The sequence below is a fragment of the Chelonoidis abingdonii genome, chromosome 22 (genome assembly GCF_003597395.2).
Source record: "Chelonoidis abingdonii isolate Lonesome George chromosome 22, CheloAbing_2.0, whole genome shotgun sequence".
NCBI lineage: Eukaryota > Metazoa > Chordata > Testudines > Testudinidae > Chelonoidis > Chelonoidis abingdonii.
In genome coordinates, this window is record NC_133790.1 from 22310561 (window position 1) to 22337706 (window position 27146).

At 41.0% G+C, this 27146-nt stretch overlaps 2 protein-coding genes and 1 long non-coding RNA gene across 16 annotated transcripts in view; 2 read left to right on the forward strand and 1 right to left on the reverse strand.

Moving 5' to 3' along the window:
- SFI1 (SFI1 centrin binding protein) overlaps positions 1-16638 on the reverse strand; it is a 63848-nt gene extending 47210 nt beyond the window's left edge. For 4 of the 8 annotated variants that reach the window (XM_032773728.2, XM_032773730.2, XM_032773729.2 and 1 more), the window contains exons 1-9: positions 16543-16638; positions 13564-13667; positions 12081-12260; positions 11138-11209; positions 8400-8510; positions 6359-6453; positions 3640-3757; positions 3298-3400; positions 1718-1874 (exon numbers count right to left, since the gene is read on the reverse strand). In XM_032773728.2, coding sequence (XP_032629619.1) covers positions 1718-1874; positions 3298-3400; positions 3640-3757; positions 6359-6453; positions 8400-8510; positions 11138-11209; positions 12081-12260; positions 13564-13649 — 922 coding nt within the window. In that variant the 5' untranslated portion in view covers positions 13650-13667; positions 16543-16638. The other 4 variants (XM_032773723.2, XM_032773724.2, XM_032773726.2 and 1 more) reach the window with 4 other exon arrangements.
- Positions 16639-16740: 102 nt separating this feature from the next.
- Positions 16741-19029, forward strand: LOC116820940 (uncharacterized). Its single transcript, XR_004372784.2, has 3 exons — positions 16741-16947; positions 17065-17166; positions 18631-19029. It is a non-coding gene; the product is annotated as an uncharacterized LOC116820940 (long non-coding RNA).
- Positions 19030-19978: 949 nt separating this feature from the next.
- Positions 19979-27146, forward strand: part of EIF4ENIF1 (eukaryotic translation initiation factor 4E nuclear import factor 1) — a 37083-nt gene continuing 29915 nt past the window's right edge. For 4 of the 7 annotated variants that reach the window (XM_032773717.2, XM_032773719.2, XM_032773718.2 and 1 more), the window contains exons 1-2: positions 20009-20328; positions 21394-21512. In XM_032773717.2, coding sequence (XP_032629608.1) covers positions 21420-21512 — 93 coding nt within the window. In that variant the 5' untranslated portion in view covers positions 20009-20328; positions 21394-21419. Of the gene's footprint in view, positions 20329-21393; positions 21513-27146 lie in introns of all 7 variants that reach the window. The other 3 variants (XM_032773720.2, XM_075059983.1, XM_075059984.1) reach the window with 2 other exon arrangements.

The window sequence follows — 27146 nt, forward strand, 5'->3', positions numbered from 1 at the left end:
AAATTGGCTTCATACTTCTTCCTGTCAGGTACTCCAATCAGAGTACACATTACAATGTGTAAGCTTTGGTCAATACAGCAATTTCCTTTCTAAGACCATATCCATCCTCTTATCCATCCATCCATGCACAATAAGGCAACAACATTCTGAATGCGTCAGTACACAAACCACACAATCCTTGCTAGCCCACGTCATAGCTCTTCAGCTGCTGAACCACCAAACAGAAGCATCAAAGCGTCTCCTAAAAAAGGAAAATATATCAACTTCTCCTATCTGTGGCAATGAGTTGTTTAGATAGTGAAGCCCTATTCTGTCCCAGCTCTCCATTCAAATATAGTATCTATCTATAAAACGTGGAATAAGGATAAGTCAGTGAACTATAGACCAGCCATCTTAACTTCAATACTCAGAATGATAATGGAGCAAATAATCAAACAATCAAATTGTAAGCTCCTAGAAGAAAATAAGGTAATAAGTACCAGTCAACCTGGATTTGTCAAGAACAAAATCACCAAGCTACTATCCTTCTTTGACAGAAAACAAGCTTTGTGGATAGTGGGGAAGCAGTAGATGTCATATATTTTTACTTTAGTAAGGCTTTTGATCCTGTCTCACATGACCTCTTCATAAACAAACTAGGGAAATATAGGCTAGATGAATCTACTACAAGGTGGGTGGACAACTGGCTCATAAACCATACTCAGAGAGTAGTTATCAATGGTTCACAATTGAGCTGGAAGGGCATATTGAGCGGGGTCCTGAAGGGATCTGTCATGGGTCTGGTTCCATTCAAGTATCTTCATAAATGATTTGGATTATGGCACAGAGAATACACTTGTAAAGTTTGCAGACGATACCAAGCTGGTAGGGTTGCAAGCATGTTGGAGGACAGGATTAAAATTCAAAATGATCTTAAATTTGAGAAATGGTCTGAATTAAATAGAATGAAATTCAAATAAGGACAAATGCAAATTGCCCACTTACTGAGGAATAATTGTACAAATACAAAATGGGAAATGACTGCCTAGGAAAGAGAACTACAGAAAAGGATTTGGGGGTGATCTCACAAACTAAATATGGGTCAACAATGTAATACTGTTTCAAAAAAAGTTAACATCATTCTGGGATGTCCAGCAGGACTGTTGCAAGCAAGACACAAGTAGTAATTCTTCTACTCTATTCAACACTGGTAAGGCCTTAGCTAGAGTACTGTGTCTAGTTCTGGGTACCACAATTCAGGAAAGATGTGGACAAACTGGAGAAAGTCCAGAGGAGAGCAACAAATGATTAAAGGCTAGAAAACAATCCCTATGAGGAAAGATTGAAAAAAATGGACTTGTTTAGTCTGGGAAGAGAAGACTTGGCAGGGGACACGATAACAGTCTTTGAGTACATAAAAGGTTGTTACAAGAAGGAGGGTGATAAACTGTTCTCCTTAACCATCGAGGACCGGAAAAGAAGTAATGGGTTTAAACTGCAGCAAGGAAGATTTAGGTTAGACATTAGGAAAAACTTCCTAACTGTAAGGTTAAGCATTGAAACAAATTACCTAGGGATGTTGTGGAATCTCTGTCATTGGAGGTTTTTACAAACAGGTTAGACAAACACTTGTCAGGGCTGGTCTAGACAATATTTAGTCCTGCTTCAGTGCAGAAGACTGGACTAGGTAACCTATCAAGGTCATTTCTAGTCCTATATTTCTATTATTCTCACTCACTGTCCTGATGCTTCTTTTCTCTTTGAAGCTGCAGGTGCCTGAGCCAGGCCTTCATGCATCTCTTCAGCTCCCAGTGCTGATGATGATTCATAGCCCAGGCCTCTTTCTGCTTGTCATGCTGGATGTGCAAATACAGCTCCATCCACTGTAGCCAGGCCTGACAATAAAAATTAGAAAAAATGAGGAGGGTCAGCCAAGAATAAGCAGGGGAGAGCAAGGAAACGTTGAGGGAATGGGCAAGACCAGAGGAAGGGGAAAAGGAAGCACAAAGGCAATGGAGAGGGAGAGCATATCAAATAGAGACCAGGAGACAGAAATAAAGGAGCTATGGGGAATGAGGTTTAGTAATCATTTATGTTCAATTCTGCTGGTCATTTCCAATCTATTTAGGCCCAGACTTTCATTAATCTCCTTCTCCCCGCTCCCCCTCATTCCCACCCTGGCTTTCCCTACATGTACAATCAAACTCCTCTCACCTTGTCAACAGCACTGAGCTCTTTCTATACCAAAAGCATAGTGCAGCGTCGAAGGTGAGAGGGAACAGGGAAATCCAGGGTCAGTCTTACAACAGCCTGAGAAATCTGAAGTTACACTACCATTTCTTCCTTTTAAAGGGCAAAATGCTACTTTCTGGGAATTAATAATGGGCTCCCAAGTACAATCTTCTCATTTAAAGGAGATGAAGGAGGCTGGTATCTAAAGTCATGGGACCAGTCTCCCTGGCAAAGTGCTGATCCCATGCAGGGCTGCCATCTGTCAGTCACGCTAGAAGCAAAGACCACATCCTAGTGGGAAGAGAGTAAGTGCCTTGTTCTAAATCCATGACAGCAACCGCCACCCTTCCAGGGAAAGGCGGAACAATTCCAGGGCACAGGAAATAAAATATATCGTCTTGACAAATTATTTTCACTTTGGATTTCACAAAAGATTAACTGTCCATTGTACAGTGAGTGTCCTACAGTCGCTTCGCGTCTGCTGGGTAGTGAGCGTAAATGACCCAGTGCAGAAGATAAGATGATTGACTCCTTTTGGCCATGTGTTTGAAACATACTAATAAAAACCATTTTCCTCCACCTCTTATTTATCTATTTGTTTTAAAGTGGGGAGCTCTTTGGGGCAGAGACCACGTCTTGTCTTTTTAATGACTCTATAAAGCATCTGCTATCTTCCTGGGCATGGTGTAAAGAATCATAATAATTCCCTCTGCCCACGCAGCTCCTTAGAATTACACTGAAATCTAGAAAAGCCTGGATGTTCCTTTTATACCTGCATTGTAGAGAAGAAGGGTGTTTGAGGATCCCATGTGGAGAGAACCCGGGGATGGTTCTATTTTGCTTGCGCTGCTGAGAAGCAGTTCACAGGTAAGATCTTGCCTGAGGAACTCACACCTGCATGCACATCTGGAGGGGTAAGGCCAAACCTATACCAAGCATCACCCACTCTGTAAACATCCTTTCATTAGAGGTACCTCAGTGTACAAAGGGATTACTGAGGGTGGAGAATTCTTTATTCATTTGCTAGCTATTACTCACAGCCATGTGTGATCTCAGGTATGAAGTGTTGGGGTCTGAAAGACTTACCCGAAACTGCAGGCTCTGGGCCCAGTGCTGCAGAGCCAGAGTATTCATCTCACGGCCAGTATGATTCTGGCGCAGTCGTCTTGTCCACACTCTCCATGACACGCTGCCAAAAGCATTTAAGACATTAATTCTGCACTCTGGGGTGAGGAACAAACCTCCTATCATCAGGAAAGGCAGGGCTCTACATACACATGCTACTGGTGCACTGCCTTCTAGATGGAGTCATGTGATCCTCTGAGGGGTAGGGGAGAAGGCAGTTGAGACAAAATCATCACTATGAACCAGGAAGATTCAGTGTGGGAGCAGACCATGAGATAGAGAAGGGTGTTTGTGGTTTCTCACCGCAGAGTGCTTGTTTCCCTGAACGCCAATGCCTCGGATCCCATCCTATGCTTGGTTCTGCGAACATCAATGTAGATCAGCCAATGCTGCCATGTCCAGCGCAGTTTCTGCTTCTCCGCTGTGCACAGCGATGGTCATAACATTTTTTTAAAATGACATACAAGGATTTGGTATTTTTAAAATCATTATCAGCCTTACATTGTCACCTATTGGGAAAGGCTAAAACTGCAGCCATTCCAAGAGCTGGGGTGAGAGAGAGAGAGGGGGCACAGATAAGCCTTGCCTGCACAAGGAAATTGTCCAGAATAGCTACTCCTCAATAGCTCCCTGCATGTACACTCTTATTCTGGAACAAGCGTGTCCACATGAAGACTTACTGCAAAATAGCTATTGCACTTTAAATTTATACACTACTTAATTCCAGAATAATTTACGTAGACAAGCCCCTTAGAGGCTGGTAGAGCAATGGAGATGGGTTTAAGATAAAATCTGAAATATCAATAACTTCACATAACCCACAAGGTATAAAACAAAACACGGTTTAATGACTTTGTTCAGGCTGCACGATTCCTGTGGGCACATACTGCAGCTTCAGATACAGTTACTGAGAATGCTGAGGAAATATTATTTGTATAGCAGTAGCTGCCTATCACTGACCCATTGTGCTGGACTCTGTACAAACACAGAACAAACCAGCACTTGGCATCTTTTTAAATCTTCCAGATTTCCTAAGAGTATGAAATAATCAGCATATCTGGCTTATTGGACAAGATTAAAATAAAATATCTAGTTCTTTATATAGCGCTTCATCAGTAGTTCTCAAAGCACTTTACAAGGGAGTATTAGCCCCATTTTAATGGGGACACTGAAGCACAGAGAGGTGAGAATAAGAACTTGCCCAAGTTCAGCAGCATAGCCAGGAACACAATATAGGTTTCCTAAGTCCTAAGTCTATCCATTAGGACAAACTGCCTCCCTCTCAATCTCTTAGAACAAACCCATAGCCCAAGACTGACGGTGTTGATTTGGACTATTATTAATGAGAAATGACCCAAAATCTATCTTTCCCCAAACACAAGCTGGTTAATTTTATGCTATTTAATATTTCAAATCAAATAGAAAACTTATATCTTTCTATGGCAACATCCTCCAAAATCTAGTGATCCAAGATCTAACATATCTTAAAAAGGATTACTTCTATTTCACTTTTTTACTAATTAATGGGAGGTTTATTATTTTTCTTTGTAAGCTAAATCATTTGTGTTAATTTGATATGTGGTATTAACATTTAAAAGCATTGCTCAGAGCTACTGGCATAAGTATTTTCTCCTCTTCAATGTTGTAAATTCTAAGGTTTTATAATCAACAACTCAAGATGCAATTTGTGAAAATGGGAGTAGGGTTGCATGTTAACGCCTGGCCTCCTTACTTGGAGATGGGAAAAATATTTTACATGTATATGATTTCCCTTCATCCTGAAGGATCCCCAAGTGCTTTACAAACTATAGCCAGGTCCTAGTCCCAGTATCTGACCAAATAAACTGGCTTGGGGTAGAGGCATCTGCAGCAGTTGGGAAGGACAGAATCCTTCCTCACCCCTGGCCTCATTTTACAGTTCCCACTTGGCCTAAGGGACACATTTACTTCCACAACTGCTGGGACCTCCCTCCACAAGAAGGTAGATGAGTCTCTTTTGAGTTACTATACCCGACATTAGGTGCCGGTTTGTAACTTTACAGGGTTGCACACATATACAAACATCACAGTTGTCAACTAACCTCCCACTGGACATGCAGTATGGGACAGAAATCTTGACTTCAGCTTTAAAATACAGTCATTTACCACTTGATCTCAAAGGAATCACTCTATCTTTGTCTGTAGACACTAGAAGTTGAGACCATTACAGGCAAGTGAGTCAGTGGGGCAGGTATTTGCAAAGAAAACTCTCTTTCTCTCCCAGTGCATCTAGAATAAGTATCCCTTTTGCATGTGCGATTCCCCAGCTGGGTTTCATAGCCATGGTAGACTAGAGAAGATGTGCACTAAAGCAGGGTGCACTTAGGAGCTACAAAATCCAGGACTCAACATAGCTCACGCCAGAACTCTGTTTCACTGTGAAAATGTTATGAGCTTCATTTCACTCGTAACATGTGTTCTGAAAAGAGAGGGGACTCAGGATAAGGTGGGTAAAAATTAACATACGCACAGAGAAGAAGCCAGAGCTGACTCCTACATCAGCTGAGGAACTCCACCAATAATTTGTTCTAGTGAAAATATCCATTCAAATACATACCGTACCAATGATCAGACCCACACTGAAGAGCAGACAGAGAGTCCCTTAAGCTTTTTCACTGGCATCCCTAACTATCTGTATAGCTGCACAGTACAATGCATCAAAAGCAATCTCCCCTGCTAGCCTTAGGTAGACAACCATCTGCACATAAGAGTCAGAGATTCCAAGGCCATTGTGATCATCTAGTCTGATCTCTTGTATTACACAGGCAACAGAACTTCCCCAAATAATTCCCAGAGTATAACATCCAAGTTTGATTTTAAAATTACCAATGATGGAGAACACACCACAAGCCTTGGTAAATTACAGTTGCACACAGGAGTCAGGGAGGTAAACAAACACACACATGCAGGGAATAGAGATTTGTTCACACACATCCCTTGAAAAACTGACATCTATGTTTAAGAAAGCTGCTCCCCCTCTCACCATGAGCCTCTGCGACATGATATTTGCTTCTCTTTTCTCGCCGCTGGCATATAAATGTCTTCCAGGCTTGGAACATCAGGTTGTACAGGAAATATCTGAACAACAGATATTAGAATTGGATAAGATACAGAGAAGGGCAACAAAAATGATACAAAGAAATTAAGGAGATATTAAAAAGACTGCCAGTGTTCATTTTAGAAAAAAGACTAAGGGAGGATATGATAGTCTATAAAATCATGAATGGTGTGGAGAAAGAGAATAAGAAAGCATTATTTACCCCTTCACAGAAGACAAGAACCAGGGCTCACACAATGAAATTAATAGACATGTTTAAAACAAACATAAGGAAGTATTTCTTCATACAATACACAGTCAACCTTGGGAACTCATTGCCAGGAGATGTTGTGAAGGCCAAAAGAATAACTAGATTAAAAAAATAATTAGATAAATGCATGGAGGATAGGTCCATCAAGGGTATTATCCAAGATAGCCAGGCTGCAACCCTATGCTCTGGGTGTCCCTAAACTCTGACTGGACTGAATGACACAGAATGGATCATTTGATAAGTTGCCCTGTTCCATTAATTCCTTCTGAAGCATCTGGCTCTAGCACTGTCAAAAGACAGGATACTGAGCTAGATGGACCATTGATCAGACCCACTATGGCCATTTTTATGTTCACATGTTAAAAACAAAACAAAAAAAATCCATCATAAGCCTTGATCCAATCTAGCCAGTTCCTGTACAGCAGACCTGGTCTCAATTGTTCTGGAATGGTCAGGAGAGATTCCTATCACACACAGCAGCTTCTAGTGAGACTTCACAGTCAGATTTTGAAAGGGAAGTATCTTGCAGCACAGAATCTGGACTTTTTCTTCTGTCATTTAATGGAAAAGTCATGGTGGCACAAGGAAAGTGAGGCTTCTAACATCCAAGGGGGAAAAGTTTTGGATCAACTTTGATTGCCCTTTGGATAACCCATTCTGCAAAGGCAACATCTTCACAGAGATATTTTTAGTGAACGTGTGTGGCCTAGACTCTCAATCACTCATCCATCTGCGTTTCAGTCTACCTCTAAATAATTACATTGTCCCATACTGAGACATTAAAAACAAGAGGATTTTGAAAGCTTTCTCAAAATGAAAAGGACTGTACAGAGACAGCATGTAAAAAAGGGGACAGAACTCTTAGGGTATGCATTAACTCCTTGCTCTCTGAGACAAGTTGAAGAAAAAAGAAACCCCTTTGTTCCTACAAACAATAGCCACAAAACACTTGTGAGAAAGAGAGAAGAGTACGAGAGGCTTTGATATTACAGTAAGAGGTTGAGGGGAAGCTATAAAGGGATTATAAGGTTACTCAGGATATATAAAAGCCTCTTGAAAAGGAAACTTAATTTGTCCCATTATACAGCAATATAAGCAGAAGAGGATCTAGAATGCCTGTTTCACTGCTAATGGGCTCAGAGTTTGTGCCAATGTGGAAGATAATCTGGGAGCAAGACAGAAATCAAGTTCCCAAATCTTAGTCAACATGTGAGCAGTAGACAAGAGGGATGGCAACTACTCTGCATTTTGACACAATAAAAAAAGAACACAAAAAAGACAAGTGTCCAGCTGCTCATTTGTTCCTTCCTTCCAAGTCAAATAACAGCATACCGAAAGAGAACCTGGCCACTTAGAAGACGAGAGAAATATCAATATGAACATGTTCAGAGTGATCTAAATTAATTATTGATTCATGGAAATCAGGACATTTGATTCATACAAGGTGAACAATACTCCAAAGACACCTGAGCTATGACATCAGATTTCATCTTAGGACAAAGAAAGAAAAATGTACTGTTTGTTGGATGAAGGGTAGCACTAAGGAAGGAAGAAAAAGTTGTAAATAATAAGCGAGGAAAGCATTAATATTGGCCTTTCCTCACCTAACAGTGCTGCTGGGGTAGTTTGTTTACTGACATACACACCATCCTCCAAGACCCAGGGAAGATTTCTCACACAGCTGTGAACGCAACAATACAAGGTGATTTCACAGACCTGTAATGGCAGTCAGCTCTGATACTAAGCTTCCACTCTCTGCAGACAATCCACCATTCCTCCTTCCACTCGCCAAAGGTTTTTTGCAGAATCTTCCGATCATAATGACATCTATACAGTTGAAAGATTTTGAGGATGGGAAGATTTGTAAAAATATCTTAGTCAATAGCAAATACATTTTAAAGGAGGCTGGACCTCTCCTTTTTCCAGTATTAGCTGCTTAACCCAACTATATCTAACTACATAACAAAACTTTGCCCGTCTATACCACATTTAATCTGAGAATCTAAAAGTGCTTCAAGATACAATTAACTGAGCCTCACACAACCCTTGTTAACATTTACCCCTCTTTTAAAATTGAGAAACAAAATACAGAGAGGTTAAGTGACTTGCCCAAGATAACAGTCAGTTGGTGGCAGATCTGGGAATATAACTCATCTCTTGAGCTCTGCTTGAGCCTCGAACCATTAGACAAAACTCTGCAACATTTACATTTCTAGTCAGTCTTGTTTGGTATTGGTTTGTGTGAATGTTTTTTCCAAAAGCTAACTTTTGTTTTAATTTTTTAAAGTATATTTGTAATTAATTTGGATTATAGGTTTATATTTCTCTGAAATATACCCACTGTGCTCCATGAAACAAATTATTCTGAATTTAAAATTCCAAAAAGGGATGATTAAGAACCTTAGATAACATTCTTTCTACATATACCATGTGCTAATAGTGGGGCTGCTTGTCCACCTTTAGTTGCCATGTACAAAGGTTTATGAATGAGCTACTGCCTCTAAGTTTATTTACCTAATCCTTTAGCACAAGCCATAAAGGTCTTTGCTTTTAGATCTAGAGATCCTGGGTTCAATTCCCACAGATAACCAGGCCAGCAGATGGTGTTACATGAACATTCACATTAATGGTAAACTAATAAAAACTCAGATGGGATGAGATCTTGAATAAGGAACTGGGGCTCAGATGAGGGACTCCAAACAAGATTCTCTATAATTAGAAATAACAATGACCAGTATATCTATTGTCCCTACCTAAGATACCTCAATTCTGATTTTACTTAAACATTACTCTGGGGAAACGATCATTGGCCAAAATGACATCGCTAATATTCTGAAAAATTATGAAGTTGCACTAGGTGCAAATGTGAATAATTTCCTTGTGTTTCTCATCTACGTACATTTTTTCATAGAGATTAGGAAAATGGAAGGATCATCTTAAGAACAGGTAACAGAGAGAGAGAAGCAAACAATGGGCCCAGTCTTGCAGCCTCTGTTCATGGGAAGAATCCCACTGAGTTAATGGCGCTGTTCAAATGTGTAAGGACTGCAGGATCAGGCTCAAAATGACCGCCCCAATCCCCAAAAACAAAACAAAAAACAAAACAAAACATATTACAATTCAAAGCTACCTACTCTATCAAACCAAGCTGCTAAACCATTCCAAGAACTCAAGCAGGAAAAAATGAAAGAGGCATAGGTTATTCTTCCAGATTGACTGAATTGTTAAAACAACAGGAGGGTGGTGAACCAGGCCATGTGGGATTTGGGCAGATCTGGCACTATCAGTGGGGCAAAAGGGACATTTTGTTCCCCCAAATGATCTTCAAGAGGCCCCAAATTATTGTCAGAAAGGCCAAAATATGTACAATATGTACAGCCTTCATCCTTTATTTAAATTATCAATCACAGCAAAATACTGACACAGTAGCCAAATTTCACTTTTTTTAATTTTTAACATCCAAGACTTTCCAGGGATCTAACCACCTTCCCTTGGAAGGTTATGCACTTTAAAACAACAACATTCAAAGGCCCAAAAATATCGACTTGCCTCCCCCAAAAATGTGACCCTTGACCTGGTCCTGGATTTGGGAACAATATTTTTTAATTTAAAATAAAGTTATTTTGGTTTAATGTAGCTGGCTGAGCTCTCGATTTCAAAAAGGGCATTTTTACTCATTCAGCAGACTTCTTACACTGGATCTGCACATTGCCAAGCAAGTAATTCACACCCAATATGTGGGAGGAAGAGTGGAAGAGTTCTATTCTGGCTCACAGGACAATTCGTGTTCACCAGCTAATACAGTCTTGTAAGAATCTATATTCCTCATAGTGGAATGAAATGGGATGACTTAGGGTCTGATCTAACTCATACTGAAGTCAATGCAGGTCTTCCATTGTCTTCAGTGGGAACTGGATTATGCCTGTAGAGCAAGGACAAGCAAGAGTGGACACACAAATTAAAGTAAAATAGGAAGAAATTCCAAAGAGAGTGTTGCTTTCTCAGCAGTGATATAAAGCCAAATTGTAGAAGCTCTATTGCTGTAGCAGTTCAAAGATCAAATATGCAAAGCATTTGTGAATACATATTAAGAATAGCCTTGTATACTGCAGGATTAAGTGAACTAAATGATCTTGGGTCTTTCCCACCTTTACTGTCTATAATAATCTAATTTTTTAAAAATGTATACAATGAAAATGAAAGGCCAAATTCTGCTCTCAGTTTCATTGGTGTAAATCCCACAAATCAGCACTAAAACCAGTGCAATCTCTCTGGATTTACAGTTAAAGTAAAATTTGGCCACAATTATTTAAGAATAATATTAAGAGACAGATCTCAAATAATTTCAAAAGGCATCTGCAAATATTTTCCTGCAAAGCAGGTATCCCTTTGCTTAGCTTTACAAATTCTCAGCCATGTCAAGGTAGAATTTTACTACTTGGAGCTTCAATTACCTGGCTTTGGAAGGAAGAACTTGTCCAAATGTCTTTTTCACCCACAAATAGAGGAACTTCCTGGCCAGATGCCTGGAAGACAAACACAGGTTAGTTGCCTTTCTGCATTTTTGTATTCCATCTCTTAATTCCAGGCAATGGTTTTGGAGACTCAGAAGCTTGATACATAATAACGACAATACACAACACTAAGGTCCCAATCCTTACACGTACATTTAACTTTAACCGTCTGAGTTGTCCCATTAACTCAGGCATGTGTACCTCTGCAAGACCAGGGACCTAATCAGGACACACTTAGCTGGGAAATCCATGTAGACAAGATGTCTCCCCTGGGACCTATTTACACCTAATGATACTAAATAAAAATGATGGTTGCTTAATCGGGATGCTGTCATGTGACTTAATGGAGCTTAGGCCCATCTGTGTTTCATTTGCATGATGACTCTATCCGATCCCATAACAGAATGGCTTTTTCTAAACAGTTTGTAGAGTGGGTCTTAGATCACAGAACTAAGAGCTAAAATGCCTGGCTAGATTCCTGTAATTATATTCTATTCATATATATCTTGTTCACAACTAGTTATTTACATTTTCCTACAGGAGGAACAGCAAAAGATACCAAACTCCTCATAAAGCAAACTATTCAAAATACAGAATCAGCCACAGTGAGAAGGATACTCATAGTACTACTTTGTATTTAGCAAGCACTTTTCCCCTGGAAATCAAAAACAGTGGGTATTATTAGTCCCATTTAACAGATGGAGAAACTGAGCCACAAAAGGATAAGTGACTTTTCCAAGGTCACTTTGCAAATCAATGGCAAATACGAGAGTAAAACCCAGGTCTCATGACTTCCAGTCCCCTGGTCTAACCACTAGAAAATGCTGCCATCCTTAGTAGGATTAAACAAACAAAACATACAGAGCACGGCTCTCACTATCACCTGATACGGAGTTCTTTTAACCTCCCACCTCGGTTCCAGGTGTATGTGACCCGATATGGAACCAGATGACTCCCATTCCAACACTGATTCCCACCAGGCCGGGGAGTAACAGATCGTCCAAATCCATGGACTTTGGGAGTATGCAATTTCTGGGCTGCATCTGTCTTGAAAGATCTTAAACTTAAAAGGAAAAAGAAAAAGAAATATCACTTGTAAGGTCAGATTCACAGTTAGCAGATGATAGTGTCTATGTGACCTCATCCATACAAAAGTTTCACACTAAAAATCACATATAAAGTTAACACCTGCAGGCAGTATTTTTAAAAGTTTCATTTGATTAATTTTCACGCTCAGTAAACTGTCTCCTGAAATTTCTCAGCCATTCCCCAAAAGTTGCAGTAACACATGGTGATGGGAGCACAGTGGTCCACATGAAATCATCCCATTAATATTTCCTCTTTCTTTTAAAGGTGACATGGAAAAGAAAGAATGTTAGTTTGTGTTCTCTTTCACTTCATTAATATTTATAAAGACCTGAAACTTTTGTGCAGGTGGGCTTAAACTTGTTCTGCTTATTTTTTACCTTTTGAATAAAATAATATTATTACCACCTAGTACTTTCTTACCTATTTTTGCTGAAAGATTCCTACTAGAGTACTGAAGTTGGAGCTTTCTCAACCTTCAGCTAAAGGGCAAGAAGTATTTAATCCTTCACATAAAAATCCTTTCTCCTTGCTGTGCGCAGACATGTGAGCTAAATATGTTTTTCTTAAATAATTAAATACTACTACTACCAATATTAATAACAGTTTTAAGAAATCTGACTAAAAATCCCTTCCTGTCTCTTAGTACTTGTGATGTCACACTCCTATTAATTCTCCAGCATTCCATATAATCTTGCAGGAAAGATGGGGCAGACAAGACCTGAACTTCTGAATTGAAAAACAAGCAGGGAAAAAAAAAAAACTTTCCTGGAAAAAAACAATTTCAGACCTTTATTCATCATAAAGAAGTCAAACCAAGCAAAACATGTTTCCCCTTTGTGGGTCATCTTTAAACAGTCTGTCTTAGTCAAAGTGCAGTTCCATTCTGAAAAGTGACTTTAAAAACGGTGTTATGGGATTCCATGTTTAACATTCCTGATTGACTTTATGATGACAACCACAATTAAAGACCAGATACAACTTGTTGAACCAGTTGCATCCAAGTTTCCTTCCCAGAAGCAAACACCGCCACCACCATCCAGATTTGAACATTAGAACCATAAACACATTCCTGAGCTTCCCAACAGGCAGCTTCATCTATGCAAATAAAGTGGAACAACTTTTGAACAGATGTCTATAAAACATTATTAATAGCATCTTCTGAGTGAAATACACAGGTAACACAACTTTATTTAGATCCAATGGAGTTGGATTGATAGAAAAACAAAATAATATAACTGCATTGTTTAACATGGGAGTGCCTATCCACCATTCCTCACCTGCCCTTGGATTTTTTCTCCATCTTTCCTCCAATCTTGGGTCCTCTATAATCAAATCCACTACCCTTTCTGCACTGGAATCTCATATGTTAGCAGTCAAACACCTTTGGACAATATATAAGAATTATTTTGAGTTATTTTTGGTGAATCAGTGGTGCTCATATGACACGTTCGTTTTGTATAATCTCTCAGGTGCACCTCAACCACTTCTCACGCAAATAAAATAGTAAACAAAACTTTTAGATGTTCCGCCAGTCAGAATGATGGACTGATAAACATTCACAACCCTCTGATTTTATAAAATTGATCTCAATGGGTCTATTCAGTGAATAAATGTCCAAATATTATGATTAGGACCTATATATGGATTTCTAATGTGCCCATCTCCATGACACCTATGTGCTCAACAGACTGGTTTAGTCAAATAATGCAATTGGACTGCTCAGAATTTTTAGTGACACCTGGTCCATATGTATCAGTATCACAAACAAGTTGATGTATTTTGTTGATTGTCCCATATACAAAGGAACTGAAAAATATGAAGCATGAAAGAACTTGACAGCTGGATATAAACAGAGAAATCTGATTGGCTGACAGGGATTTCACACCATATTGATAATGCCCAGTAAGTACACAAGTCTAATTTGTTTTTCTAATAACAATAAGCTGCATTTCTTAAGACAGTGAATTTATAGAGGATTATTCTGTTTCTCAGGTGATTAAAGTCAAGGAGCCTTTGGATTTGTGCTTTAAAGAACCATCAAATCATGCCAGACACATCATACTTACTGTGACTTATTGCTCTTTGAAAAAATTACTTTCTTAAAGCAGAGCAAATTATCTTTGTTACAGACTATTAGCTTGGAAAAATTAGCTTTTTTTTTTTTGCCACCTTAGAATGGGTGCTTTATTTGCTGTTGCTTTTTTGCAATACAAATTTCAAGGCTAATTTTGTCCAGTTTTGAATAACAGAAAAATACTTCCCAGATTGTGACCTTTTATTTCAAATTTTAACTCACAAAGAATAGTGTATGTTAAGTTTATAAACCCCATGGCACTCAACAATTATGATGAAACACTGAGACACTCTAATGATAACATCAGTCAAGATTACTTAACTCTTGAGACAACAAGGGATGTCTAAATAGAACTGCTGCTGTATAACCAAATCCTGGTATTTATATGAACCTAGGTCCCAGTATCTAGACATACTAGTTATGACCCAAGATACAAGTAAACATAACAGGTGAAACTGCTTCAAATACAAATGAAGAAAATGGAATACCAAATACAACCCTGATCCTGTAATGAATTCTGTGCAAGGGGATCCATAGCCAGCACAGAGTCTGACTGAAATTAATTCAGCTCTGAAGCTGAAAGAGTCTGTCTCCACAGAGCACACTGTAGGATTAGGGTCTAAAAGAAAAGTTGCTCTGAGCAAGGCATGAAAGCTTGGAATGAAAGGAACATTAAGGCCCCAATTCTGTGAAGTGATATGAGTGAAGATGGACCCCTGTCCCAATGAAGAGAGTCACTGAAGTCAATGGGGCTCTGCCCACAGTGAACTCCTTGTGGGATCAGGGCTGAAGAATCTAAATATACTCATTTTCAATCAAACTTATATATAAATATAACACCCATACTAAAGAACGACACAGTAATGCTCCAAACCCTTGCAATAAACACAATTAAGATGTTATGTTTGGGGTCCTGTCTGTAACATAATAATAGTAACCTATCTACTAGGAAGATATTTGTATTGTGCTGGTCTCTGTAGTGTTTGTACTTTCCCTATTTAAACAGCAGTAAAACATTAATAACAAAACTAGTCTAATGCTTTATATGAACCAGACAGTTCTTGGAAAGGGCAACTTCTCACTTAGAATTCCAATCCCATTCGATTTGTAAGAGTACGCAACTCCCCTGGAATCTCTGTTTCCCCTGGCACTACAGGAAAGTGTCATAGATCCAGAACAATCCTGTTAATATGGCAGACAGTCCTTGGGAGTCCAGGTTCCTCTGGTCCAGAGTCCAGCATCAGAACCCATCACTCTCATGTGCCTTTCTCTTTTCATACCCAGAAAAGGATCTGAAAGGTGGGCGAAGGGAAGGTCATGGCTTCACAGCCCAAGCTCAGACCTACTGTATTCCCTTAGCTGCTTTTACAAGTAACCAGAAACACTTGTGGGACCCCTACGTTTTACAGGAGACCATGTGCAGACTCAGCAGTTCACAAGATGACTAGACTCCCCAGTTACAAGGCAGAAACAGGGAGGCAGAGTACAACTCACAGTCCCATAACCCACTCCTCCAGCAGCAGGACCAAGATTACCTTGACAGGGGACCAACTCGCTGCTCAATTCACCAGTCTACCAACAGGGGCCTGAGGATGACTCACTGTCCTAGACCCACCCCCCGCAACTGCGGGGCAATGGGACCGGGAGGAGGGGGAAACTCACTGCCCTAGAGCCACCCCCCGCCCCCCAACACACACAGCTGTAGAACTTGAAGAGGGGGCAACTCACTGCCCTAGAGCCCCCCCACACACACACACTCACAGACACAAACTATGGGACCGTGGGGGGTCAAACCACTACCCTAGAGGCCCCCCACACACACACACAGACTACTGGACCGGGAGGGGGTCAAACCACTGTCCTGGAGCCCCCCCCACACACACACATATACAAACTACGAGACCGTAAGGGGGTCAAACCGGTGCCCTAGAGCCGCTCCCCCAACACAAACTACGGGACCGGGAGGGGGTCAAACCACTGCCCTAGAGCCCCCCCCCCCAAAACTATGGGATCGGGAGGGGGTCAAACCACTGTCCTAGAGCCCCCACCACCACAAACTACGGGACCAGGAAAGGGTCAAACTACTGCCCTAGAGCCCCCCAACTCTGTAACTAGGGGAACAATTTATGGCCGGACCGCACCCCCCCACCAGTGGACAACTCATATCTCCCACAGCAGATACGGTGCGGAACCGGCACCAGCCCGTGTCCCAGCGGCTCCTCCCGCGGAGTCCCCAGCGCAGCCCCCTCGCCCGCCCGGCGCACCGCCTCTATCACTATAGAGACGAGCAGCAGCAGCAGGACCCCGGCCCGTATCTCTGAGCGGTGCGGTCCTGCAGCGGCCTCTAGCGCCTGGGAGGGGAATGGGGGAGAACGAAAGACAGCCAAGGCCCATCACTTCCCCTTTGCTTCCTCAGTGCATGCCAGTTCCTACATGGCTATTTGGTATTGTGAATGATAAGGCCCAGCAGCCACGGGGCAAAGAACACGCTCTTAAACACCCAGGTCCTGCTCTGAGTAACTTCAAACAATCCCATGACACATTCTCTGGGAACACCACTCAGAGCGTGTCCCCACTCCAGCAGCAAGTTAGGAGTGCTATATGTAGCCAGCTAATAGCACTTATAACCCTTCACCTTCAGCACTAGATGAACTGATCCTTACAATACATCTGCAGACCTAACCATTATCCCTCTTTACCTCAGGTCCAGAGAGACAAGATCATTCAGCCAATGGCAGAGTTGGGAAGAGAGCACGCGTGACTAAGATGCTCTAGGGACTTTGGGGATGAAAACTGCTATACTAATGTAAGTAAGTTATATTATTATTTAGTTCTTAGTTATTATTGGTTTTGAGAGGACAGGTAATTTGAATGTCTTTTCTTGCTAATAATCTACTTCTTGTGACCAGTGTCCTTTAGTCTAAGCTTGACAATGTCCCTCTCAGACCATTTGCTAAGCTTGATCTCATTTGCCAAGCTCGTTCATGAACCCAGAGATCTCTTGTACTTCAATACATGCAAAATTCCCCAGGGTTTCTGCCAAGAAAGAAGCCATCTATCAGTGTCCAAATCAAGAATTTTGCAGCCCTGTGCACATTGGCAATTGAGGGAACCCCACCTTCCCTGACACCAGGTGGATGGGAGGACAAGAGAGGGTATTGGAGAGCAAGCCTCCCCACATTCACCCTGCAGTGACTTCTGTCCTTTAGTGCTGGTGCAGCTCCCCGCTCCTGTTTTTTGGCTCTCTCCACAGTATGTAGGTAGGGCCCTCCACTGACCCCTCATCCCCTGCCTGTCCCACTGTGTGTGTCAGAGAGAAAGTGCATGTGTGTGGTTTGTTTTGGTTTTCTACCAGTGATCAGGGGCCCTCCTGAGGTGGGGGCCCGGTACAAGTGCACTGAGTGCCTTTGGTTAATCTGGGCTCACCTTCTATAGCCATCTTCATGACATTGCTTTGAAACTTGCTTTTTAAGCACAAGACATATTAAAGAATGCAGTCCTTATGTAGATAAAATTCCAATGTATCTGCATGAAAACTACAAAATCAAGTCTAAAATCAGCTTAAAAGGGAGTAGTATATCTTGACACAGCATTCCATAGGATTAGTCATCTTTTGCCATAGCTGTAGAAAGAGGAAAATACAGTCCTTCTTATATATTGCTGCTTTATGAAGCGTGTGGCTATCTCCTGATTGCTAAGATGTTATAAGAAATTACAAAATAGCATTTTAGCTTAGAATGCAGGAATATTTACAAAAGCTACAGTTAAACTAAACAAGTTTGCAATCAAAGTATCTAAAGTATTTTACAAAATAAAAAAAAAAGATCCACAGATACCTGTTAGTTATCTATTCTAATAGTGTATTTGTTCCAGTCCTTCTTCCTCATTACACGTTTTTTCTTACAGAAAGCTGACTTGAATAGAATTTCTGCTAAGAAATTCAGCAGGACTCCAGTTCCTGAATATGTTGTACATTCACCATTATTTAAAAAATTATAAATCTATATGCATAATAATCAATGAATCTTTGTACATAGACACTCATTAAATAAAACCCTGGTTAAACTGTTCTTTTTAGATTAAATGCTTAGTTATTTTAGAGTTCACAAAAGGTGCCAGTCTATTTGACAGCCCTGGAGAATGGTATCAGACATAATATACCTGAAGCAAACAACTATAGTACCAATAACGGCAAGTACCCTGATTATCCTGCCCTAATTTGTAAAATCTATCATGTCTCCCTTCTAACAAATATCCCCGATTGACTCAGTTTCAGACTTTCCCAACCCTAGAAGTTCTATGTGGTTCCAGATATCTGCCTCAAACCTCACGTGTTAGGCTCTGGTCCTGCACTGAGAACTGCACAGCAGGTGGACCCTGACAGCTGAGTGGAATCCCAGGAAAGACAGTGGGTCTCTGTGCAGACACAGGGTCTACCTACATAGTTTCTCAAAAAGGCCTTACTTTATAGTGGGCCTTTCAAAATACTATACCCTGTAGAGCTCTTGCTTAACCCTCAAGTATGACATTTGGAGCAGTGCTGAAGAGGTCGTCATCCTGCAATAAGCTAATTAAGGTGGAGAAAAGGTGGATCAGCCTGGCAAACTTGCTGTACATGGAAGGTTTCAAGTGGAGTCCATTTTAAATGTTTGTTTAAAGGTATTACTGACTTGTAATGAAATAAATCTTCATATAATATTGTTTCATTCTACAATAAAAGTTGATGTGAATGTACTAATATAGGCCTTCTGTTTAATTGGAAAATAGTTGAAGATAGTGACTTTTGCCCCAATAATGCAAGTTGCTCCACATAGTCAGATCCCTGTACTTATGTAGAGTTGCCTCAACAGGCCTCCTGTTCTGAAGTTTTCACAATTGGGACCCTAAATGAAGTTTTGTGGACATAGGGAGTCCACTTACCTGGAGCTCAGTGCAAGATCAAGGCCTCAGATGCTGTTAATTGAATATAGTCTTAAAAAGTTCTGTAAACAGGTGTTGGAAATATATTCTCTATTTCTTGCTAATAGCATAGGTGTACCAGGAGACTGAGAATAAGAAAGATTAAGTAATACAATTTCCTGTTCTTATTTTTCTCCTGTTATTATGTAGACATACCAAGTTTAACTGATTTGAGAAGGGAAATGCCTATTTTGGATTGATTTAAAGGATAGTTTTTAAAAACGTGTCTTTGATGAAGAATGATTTTGCAGTGTCTATATGGGTCCCTAGCAGGTGAGTATAGTACACATGACCCTCTTCCCCCGCAAAAAAACGACGCCACATACAAATGACAAAACTAGTGCGGGAACTAAGCACTCGCGCTGCCTAATAAGTCTCTATCAGCCTGTGTGCACATAGCCCTTAAACCATGCCCCTCCCCCGCAGCATGGGCTACATGGGCACCAGCTTCCATCCCAGGGCTGGCCGGTGATAGTGCCTGAGGAGTCCTCGCAGTTCGTCAAACCATCCGTCTCCTACGGGTATGTCTATTAAAAAATCGGTACTAGGCCGTGATTCACTTTTGAAGTTCAATAGACGGAGGCGAGAAGTCGCCATACGGCGGGGGCCTCTGCTTTTCAGTCAGGCATTACAGCCGAGAGCCCCCGGGCCGGGCAAGCAGGCTGCGCTTGCGCGGTGGCTATTAAAGGAGTGAGGGATGGGCTCCAGAAAGCCCCGGTTACGGTGGCTGAGAGGAGACAGAGTGCGAGAGTCGGGCAAATCGGGAGAGGGCGCGCGAGCGAACGAGCGAGCTGGAGAAGGGAACGGAGCGGTGGGGGAGTAGCGGCGGCGCGAGCCGGGGGTGGGCGAGCGGCGGGGTGTGGAGGGAGCCGTGTGTGTGGAGAGCGCGGCGCGGGGCGCTGCTGGGAGGGGGGCGAGAAGCCGGTCACTAGGACTAAGTAACGCCGCGGGCGGCGGCAAGGCCTTGCGAGGAGCTGAGCGCTCTGGAGGGGACCTCGTCTTCCGCACAGTGAGTATCCTCTTTACCCGGGGCGGGGACCCCTACTGCCAGGTGAGACATTACCTGCGCCGGTGCCTCGGCGTCCCCGCTCGCCACCGGCGTGTTGGTGGCTGGGCCCAGTATGATAGGGCGGCCCTGGGTCATCTTGTTCCCGTCCCCGTGCCAGACGAGGGCCTCCATACAAGTCGCAGACCTATCGCTGTGTGCGTCAGGTCACCGGTAGGGCAGGTAGGGTTGGCACCTGCGCTGGCGGGGCCGTTTCTGTCTGGTCTTGCCAGCCATGAAGCTGGGGGCGCCGCTTTGCCTTGTCAGCTGTCTAGGCTTACCAACAGCCCCTTACTACGAGGGACAGCCCGTGTTGGTTTGTCTCCATACAATAAGAGTGCTGCAAAAAGCAGCAAGAAATACCCCCGGTGAATACAAGTCCTGTTGTTAACAACGATATTGATTGCGATAATATCGGGAAGAGAGGTGGGGCAGGGGTGCTAAGAAAACAGTTCCTTATTTTTGAAACAGGGTTGGTAACCATACAGAAACTGGCTCCCTGTGTAGGACTCTGTTTACTCGGCAAGCCATGTCTTGGAGGTGCAGGCCCCTCTATAGTATGCATGTGGGTCCACTGTCCTGCGTGCCCCAAAATGGGATGCAAGTGGCTATCATGGTATCTAGGTTGCACAGGTATCTAGGACTTCCCACCCGAGGGAGGGGACTTCCTATCCAGTCTTTCTCTTTCATATCATGAACTTCCCTTCTGTACTCTGGTTCTGTCCTTGTGGTGATTTCTGTTGTGCTAAAGCTGCTTAAGAGCTGGGTCTCTGAACTACAAAGGTGTCTAGGCTCCTAAGATTAATTAAAATATTTGTTCTAAAGCTGTTAATTAAGATATTTTACTGCCAGTTGTAGTTTAGATGCATAAAACAGCCAACGCATCAAACAGTAAAAATATATTTTGTGAAATGTACTTTCTCATGTTAAATGTAAATTGATGACAGTTCCATGGGCAGTAAGGAAGGTGTACACCATAAAGCCTTCAGCTGTATTGTCTATTTTATTAACAATTCTTTTTTTAATCAGGTCCATAGTCAGGCTTTCAAGTAGCCATGGATAAGAGAGAGGCTATAGCAGAAATGGAAAATGGTGACACTTTCCTTGACTTGAACAGAATAACAGTAAAATCTCATCGTTACACAAAAGTAAGCAACTTTTCTTTAAAAATTGTATAAATTCAGTGTTTATGAAACACTTAGATTAAAACTGATCTTTTGGGGGGGGAGGGTGAGGAAGACCTGTCCAAATCATACTCTAGACGAGGCCTAGGAGGAACGTAGGTGTGCTATAGCTATATATTAGCTAGCATCTTTTAAAGGTCTAGTATAAACAAGGAATGCTGTCTTAAATAGATACTACAGTGAGGTGATGTCCATGTGCCTCACAACATGCGCTAAACTGATCAAGTTGGAGCCTGTGCTTGCCCTCCACTATGCTTTAAAATGTGTGGGCAAACATGTGATGGCTAACACACATGATAGATAACATTTCTTAAATTCTAGTCTGGTCAAGGTCCAAATGGACATCATTCCAAACATGGAGGAGAGTCCTTCTAGGAGGAAGAATAGTGTAGTTTCCTTGGAATATTGAGTTCTCATGTGTATAGCTGTATCAAACATGGCTTATAATACATAAAGTATACTTGGATACCTTGTGCAGTGAATACAGTTTCAGAACTTATGAAGTGAGTTCAGTTGTTAAGCAGGGGAAAGCCAAGTCCCTACATAAGACACTAACAGATATTTAAATTTTGAAGAAACTTTCAGGTATTGACGCTGTCTTATAGTTATGATGGCTTAAGCTTTATAGTTCTCACCATACTCTTATTGGATCATGCACTTGCCAACTATCCAATTCTTCTATATTAGAGGTAAACTAGTAGCCCACTTCTGTTAATGTTGGTATTCTGCATTGGCAGCACTGCTGAAACTTTGTTTCGGTGTGGGAAGACATGAGGAAACTGTTTTGTTTGCTATGATGATTAGGATTTAACTATGTTGGGTGCTGTGCAAACAGATTAAAAAGATGTTTCCTGCCCTGGAGAGCTTACAATCTGAATATAAAACAAATCCCAGCAAGTGGGTTTAATAAATAAAAGGATGCAATTTCAAGAGAGAGGCCAAGGGTAACAGATAAGAATGCAGTTACATAGGCTAGATAGTATATGATGTGAGTTGATTCAATTACTCTTGAAAATAGGTCTCAATTTTAAGACATAGACTTGTATTAATCCCTTCAAGGTTTTTACTAAGTTAACTCATCTCGGTTAAGTGAAAGACTAGCTTCTTTCAGCATGCCTTCTAACACTGACTCAGATATAATATAAAAAAACAAACAAGATTTGTACACAGAGATCCTTGCTTTTTGTTAGACCTGGGCTCCTTTTACCCTCTATCTCCATTGGTTTTACTTCTCTGCGGATCATTATGCTCAGTTATGTATAAAATGTTGTCATTCTTTGTGATAGGAAAGAACTTAAAATGAGGGACTGAAATGTTGGGATGAGGCAGGGTTATTTGTTTTACATCAGTAGTGACTCATCAACTGCCAAAACAATTTTTTGAGCAGGGAGGTGCAAGTAAGCTGCTTAAATCTTGTGCATGTCTTCCCCTCAATCTTTAGTTCTGCCAGTGTGCCCAGTCCCCTTTGCTGTTCCCTTTCTCAGTAGTTTGAGATGGCCTGTATGGAGGGGCAGAGTGCAAAGCATAGCGGTTTTCTCTAAAACAGTACTGTAAGTAGCTTCCTTCAGATTCTGGTAGATGCATATCATTTGTTGGGCCTGAGGTTGCTGATAGTCAACAAGGTACAACTTGTCCAAAAGCTAAATGTGTGGCTCTGCCTTGCTCCCAGTTCCTGCTGGCCTGGGAAACACAGATCCAAGCTTGGTCCTGGATCCTGATGTGTGGGACCTAGACTGCTAAGGCCCTGGAGTTTCACTCACTCCTCTGCCCCAGGAGTGTGCTGCCACTGCTTCTGCATTTCCAGCACCAAAAACAGTAACGATGCAATATTAATTTCTCTGGCATTTCTGTGCCCCTCATTTTGATCAGGATGCAGTTGTTAAATTAATGGCAAGATACTTCTAGTCTCATTCTACTGATATTGCGGTTTTAAGTGGCAATTGACTTCTGTCCTCACTTTCATTCCTCACTGTCCTCACTTCCATTCCTCACTTTGTGAGGACAGAAGTCAATTGCCACTTAAAACTGCAATATCAGTAGAATGAGACTAGAAGTATCTTGCCATTAACTTAACAACTGCATCCTGATCAAAATGAGGGGCACAGAAATGCCAGAGAAATTAATATTGCATCGTTACTGTCCAAAGTGAGGACAGAAGTCAATGGTAAATTACAAGAGACTTCAACCCATTTAAAAATCTTAAGTTATCTGTTCTCTGAAGTAAAAGGATTTGTTCTAGGAGTTAGCTAGTTACCAGAGCACCTTAAATCCATGTAAAAAGCATAATGATTCAAATCACCAGATTCCAAACTAGTCTGAACCACTGATGGTCCAGAACACTTAGTGGTGGTTTGTGGAGAATGGCTATTTATTCTAGTTTCCAGCTGCTACGAGCATAGTTTAATGTGATTTAATATCTGCCATGTAAACAGTCACTGCAAGCCCATTACATAATTAAAAATGGGAGAGCTGCATGGTGACAAGTGGGAGGGCAGTTGGTCCACACATCATAAAAGCTTGCAAACCCTTTGAGCTAATTTTTTTGAAAAGGTAACCAGTGTAAATTTTAAAACTAAAATGTAGTTTTTAGCAATACTTATCACTTGTGTTCCAAGTGCTGTGCAGATAATAATCCTCACCATCATTAACAGAAGTGTAAATATTATTCCCACTTTATAAATAAGGGAACTGAGGCAGAGTTGAAATTGCATCTCAAAGGTTGCATAGTCAGTCACTGAAAGAGCCTGGTCTAGAACATACATGCTCCTGACTACCAACCCAAGGCTCATTATTATAGCTTATGGTGTCTCATGCTTTGTCTAAACCAGTAAACTAAGTAGCTGCTTTTGAACTTTTAATTCATAGAGAACTTGGCAAACTCGTACTGTTCAGGCCTGGTCTACACTTAAAATTCAATTGTGGATTTTTTTTTTGCACCTCTGAGCAGCATAACTATGTTGACCTAACCTCTAGTGTAGATGCAGCAAAGTTGACTGAAGACTGCTTCCATTGACCTAGCTACTGTTACTCAGGGAAGTGGTGTTCCTGCACTCACGGAAAAAACCCTTCTGTTGATGTAGGCTGAATCTACACTACAGGATTATGCTAGCATAGCAGTGGTGCTATATAGTTGTACATTGCTATGCATGTTACCCAGTAGGCTAGACAGTCTTTAGTTGATATCAGCTTTAGATATCAAGTTGTATATTTTGGATCTTGCTGTGCTCAAATCTTAATTTTTAGGTGAATAAGGTGTTAACTTTAGAAATATCAAAAAACACCTGGGGCTGTAATTTGCTTAAATTTAATATTGGCTGTCAGATGGCTCAACGCTTGATTGTCCACACAGACTGCAAATCTTTTTTTTTTTTTTTTTTTTTTTTTTTTTTTTTTTTAAATCTACTCATCACTAGCCTCAAGCATATAAAAACATAAGAATGGCCATATTGGGTCAGACCAGTGGTCTGTTTAGTATCCATTCTTCTGTCAGGGGCCAGTGGCACATGTTTCATAGGGAATGAACTGAATAGATCAGTTATCAAGTGATCCATCCCCTGTCATCCAAGCCCAGCTTCTGGCAGTCAGAGGTTTAGGGACACCAGGGTGTGCAGTTGCATCCCTAACCATTTTGGCTAATAGTATTTATGGAGCTATGCTACAAGATCTTTTAAAATTATTTTTTTGAACCTAGTTACACTGGTGGCCTTGACAACATCTCCTGCAACAAGTTTCTAGGTTGACTGACTGGATTGTGTGAAGAAGCACTGAATTATTAGATGCTAGGGAGAAGTTTCCTTTTCAGGCTAGTTTGGTGCTGCATGTCTTGGCTACTGCTAGGATCTCTTTATTCTTCTGGCTCCTTCCTGCTTGGTACTATCAGTTTGTCTCCCTGATTCCTGAACTAAAAGGACTTGAAGGAATAGGGTTAATCAGAAATGAACACTGTCAGTGCCTCAGTGATGTAAATTGCTGTCCAAAAAACTGTTGCTGCTTCTTTGTGCTTTAAATGGAGAAAATCAGAAGAGTTGATAGCTGGTCTTGCAGTTTATCTTAAAGGTAACTTCAGAAAGTGTGCTGTAGGCTGTTTTCTTTTTTCAGCATAATATTAAAGTGGAAAGACTTAAATTCATGGCATATATTCATTCTAGCCAATGCTGAATTATGGATAACTACTGTACAATATTCACTTATAATATAAACAATATATCTAGAGAGGACTTGTTGCTGTTTAGAGGAATGACCAGGTTTAGAGTTAAGATCTTTCAAATTTTAATCCCAGCTCTGCCTCCATTTAATCATTAAAATTGGGATAAAGCTTGTCTGCTTCACAAGAGTAATTGTTTAGTAAATCTTTTCACAGCACTTTGAACATAAAATTATAACTGTAAACCTAGCATGAAAATTACTTTCCTGTTTTTTTACAATCGCTAATGATACTAATGTTTGCCCCCACAGATAAATGAGTAAAATTTTGGAAAGCTGTTATTAAAAACACTTAATTTCTAATGTACTGTACTTGCTGTAGTCACACAAGTTTCACAACATGCTGTAACTAAGAAAACATGGAAGAACCTGGGAACAAGTTGTAGGTCCACATGAAGGAAAGGCATCTCATGTCAACTGTAACCTTGTTTCTGGCTGAGTAAAACCATCCCATTATTATCTAAACTTAGTCTAGCCCTGTGTGACGGGAATAGTTGTGAAATGTGTAAAAACAGCTAAAGTTAAACATTGCAAAAATGAAACATTTGAAGAGTAATGAGCTAAAAATTTAGCTTTATTTTTAGGTGGTATACAGCAGCACAACTTGAAATTTTTTGTGGAAGCAAGGAATACACTGAGGAATTGCCTAGTAACTGAATAAGTAAAAATTATTTGTAAATTGACTTGCCATGCACTCAGTCTTTCCCTTCAGACTCTTTTGTAGCATTAATTTTCTTAAGGCCAGGGTTCTTCGTTTCACAATGCTCAAATGTGGTTTAGAACAGCTTTGGGGTTCCAGAACATGTAGTATTCATTGTGACACTCTCCCTTTTTTCAGAGTAAACTATCTACTTACCCATTAGCTGTCAAACATTTAACTACTAAAAAGAGCTCCTTTTGACCTCTCAGGCCATGTCCACCCTGTAGTGCCTATGTCAGTTTCTGCCAGTGTACAAGCACACACACTCCCCCTTTCCCCTGGTCTCACCCACCCTCCCCAAACAACATTATCTCTGCTGACAGAAGCACTCTTCTGTCAATTAGCTTAATCTGTGCTGGGGGTTTTGCCAGTGTATTTGTGCTGGCCATGGGTATGGATATTTTTCCACACATTTGACATACTTGTCCTGGTTTAAGTTAAATGTAGACCTAGCCTCTGAGCCTATGTCAAGAAAAAGGCCAGTTTTGTGCATTACTTCAATACCTTAAATCTACATCAAAAATAAAGTCTTTGATCAAATAGTCTGTTCATACTTATTTGAAAAGTCTATTTGATTTTCTGTGGAGTACCAGAATCCTACTTTAAATAGATGAAATCCTGTGACCATTCTGGCCATTCAGTTGACCTAGTATCCTTGTGCTGGCCCAAATATTGGGTTGATCACCACACCTCCC